Consider the following 10,188-nt stretch of genomic DNA (forward strand, 5'->3'; position numbering starts at 1 on the left):
AGAGAGAGAGAGAGAGAGTGAATATATAAAGGGAGGCAGCTTGTTTACAGGTGGGCCTGTAAAAGGTTAAAAAGAGAGAGTGATTTCCTTTCATTTAAACAGCAATAGATTGATTGATTGTGTGCCTGTGTGGGTGTTTGTGTGAGGACTGTAGATTCCCCTGAGTCATACTGACAGGTGGTGGATATATACACACACATAGAGAGCAACGCACTAACGGATGCTGTGGTATAATCTCAGATTCTTTCCTATGCTATGGATCCCAGTGGCTGTGTCATGCCGTCACGGGCTAAAAACAGATTCTTAGTCAAAATACAGACACTCAAACTACTGTTTTGTGAATCCCTGCTTTGTGTTCGGTATCCTGTTTCTTTACGAGACAGCAAACACAGAGGATCTGACTATCTAGGCCCGTGTTTGTGTGTGTGTGTTCGAGTGTGTGTGAAGGCTGTTTGACAGTTTGGGAACAGTTGCTAAAAAAGTTGGGGGAAGGGGAAAAAAAGTCACAGTTTTCCAAAGCCTTTGATTCTTTTTCTGTCCATTTCTAGTTTCTTAGTAACCATCCAAGATCGCAGCCGTTGGGGCCATCACTGGGCCGTGATCCAGTGTGTGTGTGTGTGCAGGGTGGGGGCTGGGTTATGTATATGAGGATTAGCTCTGGATGGTCGTGTTTGTATGGAGCTCCAGCATGTGTGAATGTGTTTGTGTGAACTGGTATCAGAGATGGGAGTGTTGTTGGGTATTGGCACCGACAGCTTTGTTCCTTCGTGTGCTGTTTTTCATTAGAGTGCGGACGTTTTGATGTGTGTTCAAGTGGCTGGGAACGGGTACACACACACACACACACACACACACACACACAACCACACACACACACAACCACACACACTCTCACTCTCCCTGTCTCTCCCTTCGTTTTAGTCTCCACAGTTTGGAAATAAATTTGGGCTGGGTGTCTAGGCAGCTGACACAGCAGACCAAAAGACTTTGTGTGTGTGTGTGTGTGTGTGTGTGTGTCCTTATTGAGGGGCAAAGGATGCAGGTGGCCTTGTAGGACTTGACTTCCTCTCCTCTCCCTTCCTCTGACTTCCTTTAAAATAGAAGCAGCTCGTTTATTTTCAGCTGCTTAGAGCTCTTATCTATTGTTTTTGTGTCACTTTAGGAAAACAGAAGATTGATATTGGAAAGCCGTCGCTCATTTGTTAGAATGACTTTTACACACAACCAGTGCCTTCGTTGTTATATTACGTAATTTAGTGGCTGTTTGTAGCAGTTATATGTAGTTATTTAGACTGATCAACATTTCCAATGGCTCTCTGTTCTCAGAGACAGTGGACTGCTGTTTGAGAATATAGCTTCAAACCAGGCAATGTGATTAGCTTTTACCACATGCTTTAAATCACTTCATGGGAATAATTAATTTAGTTTTATAGATTATATTTTTCAGTTTCGGCTCATTCTCAAATTCAAACTGGATCTTTAGTTCCAGACTACTTGAGACAACTTCCCAAAGCACTCAAGCTCTGACCTCTCTGTCACCCTCTCTTAGTACGTTTCTGTCTCTCTTTCTTTTCGTTTTTGTGAATGGGGGTTTTGTTAAGATCTTCTTCTCTTTTTCTCTCCACAGTTCCGACTCTGAAGGGACCTTCGAGACTCCAGAAGCAGAGTCTCCAGGTGTTGTGAAGCTACTGAGCCAACTGGACAACTCCAACCACACAGGTGAGATGGCTGCTCTTATACTGGTCACACCTGATTGGTGACATTAGCTATTCTCAGGTAGATCTGGGTATCAGCTCCTGATCAGATCATTCCTGTATAATAAAACATATATAGAGATATATAGACTATATAAATATAGTATGTATTTTATTTAGGGAAAGTATTTGTTATGGCTGCTTGTGTTTAGACATTAACGAACTGATCATCAGGCTGAAAAGGCACAACAGGTGTTTGGGTGTGGTCAAAAGTGTGCTTTGTTGCATCCGTAATCAAACCCAACAGTGAAGTCACAGTGTCCTGGAGTACACCTGTACATCACAGCAGCCAATTCTTTTTTTATTGGTACCGACACAGGTAGGCAAAAATGTAGGGTCCCCGGTTAGCTCAGTTGGTAGAGCGACCCATGTACTGAGGCTGAGTCCTTGCTGCAGCGGCCCAGGCCCTTTCTCTCTGCCCCCCTTTCCTGTCTACCTTCAGCTGTCACTGTCAATAAAAAAAGGCAATAAAAGATAAAAATACTTTAAAAAAATAAAAAATTGCAAAAATGTAAAAAAAACAACGACACCCAGTCGGACAATTTGCGTAGGTATGAAAATGGCCACTGTGATAAGTCTCATAAAATGTTCCAGATCAGGACTGAGAGTGAGATCAGCTACACACATAGAACAACTCATTTTCTCACTATTTGTATTTATACAAGATAAATGGCTGTTTTTAACTAGTTGTTGTCATTAGTACTTTAGATCAGTACTTTTTTGCCCATGGACACCATTACTTCTTGTACAAATGTAAAGATCATCAAAAGGTTGGAGGTGCAAGAAAGCTTGAACTCCATTTGTGCTGTAAAGTGATACATCATATTTTGGGTTGCTAATTACAAACAAAATATTTTCTCACTTAACTTGTTTTTTGTAATTTGGGTGAACTGAGACTTTAATTGAAGCATAATACTTACACTAATGTAATTTCGACCACAGTGCCAACTTGCCTGCTTTTGATGCTCACACAGATCTTGGATCAGCTTACTGTCGAGTTATTAGTAATGTAAGCGAGCTCTCTCCTGTTAGGCACAGACTCGTAAATCGCCTGATAAATAGGTTGTAGATGAATCCAGCCTGTTTGAAGCTGCCAAAGAGACCCACTTCTGTCCAATCCACAGCTCTTCCTCACCTCTCCACTCCCACTGTCCTGCTATCACCCACACAGACATGAGTACTATACATTTCCATCTATTATTACCATGGTAATAGATCATCTGCAGGACATCTTCTATGCAGAAACAAATGCCATCATATCACTGATGCTTGCAAACTCAGTTTTTTCCAGCTCCATCTGCTTTCATCACAATAATTGACTTTGACATGTACTTTACATGTATTAGGATAAAATTGGTCTGCATGTTTTGGATGGCTTGGCTAGTTGGAATTAGACGCATTTAGACCAAAGCACATGGGACGCTGTGCCAGAGATAATGACAGAGAGATTAATCTGTTTGTTATTGAATTCAGACAATACGAGTCTCCTTTTAATGCTAAAACAGTCACACGCTCTGTTCAAAATCTGGGTTAGTTCCATAAATAAAAGATCAACTGTGTGGAGAAATTGATATTCTGGTTCACTATAATTACACTAAAATGGCTCAGGGGGGAATCGCTGTCTGTTCATAGGAACAACCACAGGCCACATCTGACTGTATGTACTGCTGAACCACAACGTAGCTGAAACCTTAGACAGCTATTTGTCTACCTGTATACTATCTGTTTCTCTCTCACTGGCTTTCTCTCCCACTTCCCTCCCTGTCTTTTTTTCCTCTTTTTCGCTGAGTTGTGAAACTGTAATGAAGCCTGATGTTGTTTTTGTTGCTAGGCCACGTGGTGGTGTGTACTCTGCATGACTGGGTGTGGTTCTTCTACATCTGTTCCCTGTCTCCGAAGGGTGTGTTTTGCTTGGAAGTACCCAGATTTGAGCAGAAGCTTACATAAACTTGCATTAATTGACAGTGTGATGCAGTAAGTCACACATTAGTCATGACAAACAATGTGAAAAGCTGTTAGCAACCAAGGTGAAACCACATTGACTTCACTCATGTTGTGTGGATGTTCAAAGGAAATGCACAAGAATACAGGAGAGGTTATTTCAGTTTTATTCTTCTGTGTAGTTGTGTGAGTTTTACAGTGTGTGTGGGTGTATTTTTCAGTAACAGAGAGTCCTGTGTTTCAGCAGCAGTGTGACTCAACAGAGGCCAGCATGCTGCTGTGGTCGTTAGCTAGCTGTTAACGGGATGTGTGAGGAAGTGCTCTGAGAGGAAGCCAGCAGCCATTTTAAATGTTCTAAGAGGAGAAGGAGAAGCCATCACTTTAACTTTAAATCCCTGAATCACATATACTGTCTTTAAGTAGCCAGAGGATGGGGATGTTAGGTTTTACTATTGGAGGAAAGATTAAGATCTGTTTAGCTCTCGTGGTTCTTATTCTACCTTTCTGCTAACTCTTCGTCCTCATTTGAAATAACAGAGTTTGCAATCATCAGATTGTATTGTGGCATGCCCCAAGGTTCTCTCCTTGGCCCTATATTTCTATTTGTCCAGATAATAAGTAATTGTATGGTATCTCCTATCAGTGCTATGCAGATGATATTCAGTTATGCAGTTTGTTTAACCCTCCTGTCATCTCAAAGTGGCTATAACTGATATTTTTATATTAACAAATGTCAAAGTAAAAACAGTGTGTCAGTGGAAAAGTGGTCGCTCGTGGTGATCAACCTACAGAAAAGTGTCACCCTAAACTGCAGCCCCTCTCAGAGCTTTATAGTTTTAGCTCATTGTTTAGCTGTCCGGACACAACTTTACTTTTTTATTAACTTTCACTGCTCTTATAGCATCGCTTTCTGCTGCAGGAAGCACATCAGTGAAAAGCTCAAAAACTCACTGTACCCTTTCAGCACCATAAACAACAGACATACACAGTCCATAACTGCTGGATGTATAAATAAGCAACCATTTGCTAACAAGTTTATTGCAATTACTTCATGCTCCTCTTGAAAGTTTCAATGTAAACTTAGTTACATACTTTTCTTCCCTTTTCACAGTTCTTCCTGATGTTACAAACCTTGTTCTGGACAAGAACTTCAACCAGGACATGAGCCCAGTTCCATCCCAAGAGGTCAATTCCCTGAACAACCTCACCCGCTCCTCAGCTAACGACAACAGCTTTGGTTTGGACCAGAACCTCAACCTGACCCTCGGTAACAAACCCAGTCCTGGCTTCCTCCCCCAGCCTCAAGCCCTCCGTCCCCCATCACTGTCCGTCCTCTCCCCGCTAAACAAACCAGATCCTTCTGAAGTGGACGACGAGGCTCCGGTGACGTCTGACTCCAGCCCGGACTCAAATTTGATCCCCAGTCATGACATTTGCGTGGATCCTGACTTGCTTAATGGCAACGTGAACTCTGACGCTGTGCAATCAAACACAAAACTAACCTGTGAGACCAACAGCACAATTATCACGTGAGTAAAGCATTCGAAAACAAACACAAACACAAAGGCCATTCCTCTTCAGTCATCAGTGAGTGGCTGAACTAATGTGACTCACAGATTTTCAAGCTGAACAAACGCTGCTCTCTCTTTTATGGCTGTAGGGAACATTAGTGAATGCTTGCCATTGTGCACAATGAACCTGAAGTGATCAAAGTGTTCCCGTTTTAATCAACTGTGGTGGCCTCTTTTGTTTGTTGTTTCTCTCCTGCACTTCCATTCATTGCTCACCAGTGTTATTATAGTTTTTAATGTTTTTCTTATTGTTTTCAGTTCATTTTAATTCATGTTTTTAGATCATTTTATTTTAGAATTTCAGCTCGCCTTTATTTTTTACTTCATCATTTGTGTATAATTACTCCACAGGTCGTAATTTAGGGCAGTTTTTCAGTCTTCATAGCTATATAAATAGCAAGTATTTTTAACGACTATCTTGTGGCTATGCTGACAGAAAATGTTCTTTGAATGATAAAGAGAACTTAAAGTGTCAAACAATGCCCTCTTGTGGTGTTTTTCAGAAGTGTTCATGCTAAAGCAGAATCATGACTCAGCTCTCTATTATCTCTCTATTATTAAGTTTAAAAAAGCACGAGCATAATTGTAATCCACCAGCTTTTTGTGATATATACTAGAATGAACTACCAGCCATAACTCCTGTTGTTGGAACAATTATTGCTGTTCGGCAAGATCAGTTTTGTGCACAAAGATAAGATATTAGTATTTTTTATTGATATTTTCAAACTAAATAAGAAGTTTGACATTGGCAACACTATACAGGAATATGGTCTATGAATTACATATGTAATGGGTTACATCTCGTAGGTCAATATACTGTGTATAACGTCAGTTTCTTCCTTTATTTTACACATTGTCCATATCACAGCCTTTAAGATAAAGGTCAGATTCTCTATACGGTTTATTTTATTGACAGTTGCAGTCCTGTCGTCTTTTCTTTGGCCTGCAGTCATTTCCATGTGATGTTTTTCTTGCTTAGCAACCAGAAGTATTTTGGTTATTTATCCTGAGCTGTAAGTGTGTCCAGGACTTTTTTCCAGATAATTAACAAAAAAGCCATTCAAATATTTCCATTACCTCTTTATAATTGTCTAGCCTATAAAACAATATTATAGGACAAGCACAGAAAAGACTGCCATTTTAAAAGTCTTAAAATGTGTGGTAAAAAAAAACTGCCAAGTGGTTTAGATTAAGATTTTAATATCACTTTAGTTTCAAGATTTAACTCTCCAGTTTAACCAAACACTCTGTCTACTTTCAGTCTTGTTTTTTTATTTATTAAACTATAATAACCCTGCACTCACCTTGTGTTTATCCTAACCCCTGTCCCATCCTCTCCTGTGTCTTTCCTTCCTTTTCCTTCCAAACCTGTCATTCTGTTTCCCTTCTCTCTGTGTGGCATCAGGACTGCTGAGCAAGTCCATTTCCTCTGTGTTCTGTTGTAAGTACTGTATAATCGTGTGTGCAGACGTGTGTGTGTTTTTAACGTCAGTCCTTGCTGTTCAAGTCCAGGCTCACGCCATAGTCATTCAGCTGACCTAAACTTTCCTTCGTACACAAAGTGAAGGTGAAAAACAAGTGAACTAGATTTAGAAAGTAGAGGACAGAGTGTTAGTGGAAACACTGTAATTCCCTCTAATGCTCCGTGCAACTGTTGCTCTTATTTTAATTTGGCAACAATCTATTTCATTAATCTGCATTTTCTGCTGCGTAATTCAGCACTTTTAGCAGAGCATGCAAACTCAGAGGCACACACAGAGCAGAGCCACGAGGTCTGGCTGTAAGGCTTTCTGTCTCTCCTGATTTCTCTCCTCATCATTACACCTGCCCACATGTACACACATAGAGAGATATTAATCTGGTTAACGCTGACACTGATGTTGTTATTGACCTTCATTCTCAGGAACTCGTGTAAAGTGAAGCAGAACCAGCCAATGCAGAAGGACTTCAGCGGGCAGGTAAGGATTGATAATTGTGTCTAATGATCATCTCACTCATGTGGTAGTTTTAGCTCTTGACAGGTTTCATGCAGTCAATGTGGTTGATTCTGGTTGCTGCTGTTAAAGGATGACCATCATGGTGACCACGCCACAGATGAGGAGAAGTTGGCGAGCAGTGTCGGTGTCAAACCAGACAAGGACGAAAGCAGTGAGTAAAAGGATCAATGACTATTGATTTTAATGTTTTGCTCATGTGTGCATGTCAGATAGCCACCCAATTGTGAATGGCTCAGTTACTTCCCAGCTCAGAGAGGGACTCTACTGTACAGAGATCAGATAACTGGATGTTAATGGTTACACTCTATCAATACCAGACAGCAAGGTTATCTTTGTCTTACAAGCACAACATTAATTATTAACTTTACACATTATTTTACACTGCATTGAAACTTGTGACTGTGTGGGTCATGAGCACCACAGAGCAGCACAACAGTATAGTGTGTTTGTGCCTGTTGGAGGAGAGCTGTTTTAGTCTTATAAATATTTAGATTATATGATCACACTGGTGCCTTCAGACTGAATGTGACACAGCTTTTGTGACTGGTCTGATCCTAGTAGCCTCGCTATTAAAAATGTTGCATAACAGCACATCATTGCATCAGTAGTCGGTGTTACTGTTATTTATTGTTTATTGTTGTAATGTGAGTTTATTTTTTGATTTAAAGGTCCAGTGTGTTGGATTTAGTGGCATCTAGCAGTGTAGATGCAGATTGCAACTCACTTGCTTCACCCTCCCTTTCCAAACGCGAGAGAGAAACTACAGTAGCTGTGAAACACAAAAAACACAAACGGCCTTATCTAGAGCCACTTTTTGGTTTGTCCATTCTGGGCTACTGTAGAAACGTGGCAGACTTTATGGAAGGAAGCATCTGTAGATAAAAACAGCTCATTCTAATGCAACAAAAACACAACAGTTGTTATATTCAGGTGATTATATACTAATTAAAACATTAGTTTATTCCCTTTCTGCCAATAGATGCTCCTAAATGTTACACACTGGACCTTTTAAGTAAAACATATAACTACATATTAATTTTTTTTATATTGCATAAGTCGTGACAATACTTATTTTTTATGTCTATTTACGGGTATTTTAGTTAACAAACATTAAGCACTCTTTACAAATTATATAAAATATTACAAAAACAGTACAGAATTTACATACATAGACACACATACTTCCCATCTCATCCATTTCACAGCTTAATACAAGGTTTTAATTATTTTATCACTGAATATGAGCACATGTGGGTATAATACAATAATATTTATTATGAGAAATAGAACCAGATTACATTATAGGCCACAGCATCTTTGATCTTAACTTCATTTTAACATGTGTCTCACTTTCTTCCAGTTCAAGACTGCAATGTGACATCAAAACCTGAAGACTCAGACTGCTGCTCTGTGGTAAGTAAATATCACAATAAATCATTAATGTTATTTTCCCCTACATATACAGCCCCATATACAGTCTATTTATTCATCATTGTGGACAACCTATCACAGCAACTTCACCAGTGACCACTAGGTGGGGATAAAGCACTCTTTCATTAGTTAAATTTACCATCAGTTGCTAACAAGAACACAAGTCCAGACATGTTCAAACATTACATTGTGTTCAGATCTGAATCAGTGACATTTACGCAGCATATGATGCAAATTGTAAAGTGTGATTTAAAGATGTACACTAATAGGCAGCCTAGTGTTGTGTTTAGAGCTACCTGCATTGTATCTAAAGCTGCAGTATGATCGGCTGATATGATGACTGCACTGTGCTGTAGGACAGCAGGAGGTACTTAGTGTCTGCCACTGTGTTCATGTACTCAGGTGACAGATGGATTCAGATTTATCATTCAGGAGATTAGAATATGATATCATAATCCAGGGAAGGACAAAATGAGAGAGGAGAGAGACAGGGGAGGAGAAGAAGCAGCATTGAGATGTGTAAGAACATCGATTGAAATACAAGAGGGGTATGGGGTTAAAAAATGAGAACGAGAGAAGACTAGAGAACAGAAGAAGGAGAGAGCTGGCATACAGAGAGAGAAATATGATGTGTTCAGTATAAACCTTTTTGTCTCTTTCTCTCACTAATTGGTATACTGACTAACTGCTGATGTAACATATTGCTGGGTGCAAGCATTGGCTTTTCTAAACACCTACAGTATAATGGGCTTCCCAGAGAAAAAACAAGACAATTTCCTGCACAGAAAAGTATTCATTTTATACTTGCACTACTAGAAACAGTAGTAAAGTTTGCATAAGAAATTGTTTGGGGTATAAGAAGGTAGAATTTAATGTTTTTATGGCAGTATTGTGATTGCTACTTGCCAAAATAAAGACTATGAGTTTCTCTATTATAAAGTTTAGGTGGGCTTACACCCCATTATACTACTGGATGTACGATGAAAGATGAAAGTTGACATAAGTGATTTCCTTCTGCCCTCAGCAGTATGAGGATCCATGCATGCTGAAGAAGAAGTCGGGAGGAAGTGAAATGGAGAAAACAGGAAGTCAGGTCCTGGATTCCATCTGCATCAGCGAGGCAGAAAAACAGGCCGTTCTCACCCTCATTAGAGAGGAGGTACACGCTTTTATCTCACTCATCTCATGAATCAACATTAAATATGTCATCTGTGCTTTGTAAGTTGATTGTGTATATGTTTGACATGATTGAGCTCACAGTAGACGTCTCTTTTCTAGATCATCACTAAAGAGTTGGAAGCCAATGACTGGAAGAAAAAGTACGAGAGCAGCAAACAAGAAGTGGCTGAGATGAGGTTAGAAAGCATGTCACTGCTTCAATGATGGACTTCGAGGGTGGTCATGTAAGGTTATGATGAGGTGAAACAGACAGAGAGGGATCTTTGTTCTGTGCAAGAGGTTACTTGCGTCACATTTTTGTATGCAAAAAAGTCT

At 39.8% G+C, this 10,188-nt stretch overlaps 1 protein-coding gene across 5 annotated transcripts in view; it reads left to right on the top strand.

Moving 5' to 3' along the window:
• LOC118325773 (transforming acidic coiled-coil-containing protein 1-like) overlaps window positions 1-10,188 on the top strand; it is a 22,056-nt gene that overhangs the window by 8,443 nt on the left and 3,425 nt on the right. For 3 of the 5 annotated variants that reach the window (XM_035658585.1, XM_035658584.1, XM_035658581.1), the window contains exons 2-8: window positions 1,628-1,719; window positions 4,807-5,224; window positions 7,170-7,224; window positions 7,333-7,414; window positions 8,624-8,676; window positions 9,719-9,853; window positions 9,973-10,049. In XM_035658585.1, the coding sequence (XP_035514478.1) occupies window positions 4,857-5,224; window positions 7,170-7,224; window positions 7,333-7,414; window positions 8,624-8,676; window positions 9,719-9,853; window positions 9,973-10,049 (770 nt within the window). In that variant the 5' untranslated portion in view covers window positions 1,628-1,719; window positions 4,807-4,856. The remainder of the gene's footprint in view (window positions 1-1,627; window positions 1,720-4,806; window positions 5,225-7,169; window positions 7,225-7,332; window positions 7,415-8,623; window positions 8,677-9,718; window positions 9,854-9,972; window positions 10,050-10,188) is intronic. The other 2 variants (XM_035658586.1, XM_035658583.1) reach the window with 1 other exon arrangement.

Source organism: Morone saxatilis, unplaced genomic scaffold (assembly GCF_004916995.1).
Source record: "Morone saxatilis isolate NCDOM2014 unplaced genomic scaffold, NCSU_SB_2.0 Contig16, whole genome shotgun sequence".
In the NCBI taxonomy this organism is placed as follows: domain Eukaryota; kingdom Metazoa; phylum Chordata; class Actinopteri; family Moronidae; genus Morone; species Morone saxatilis.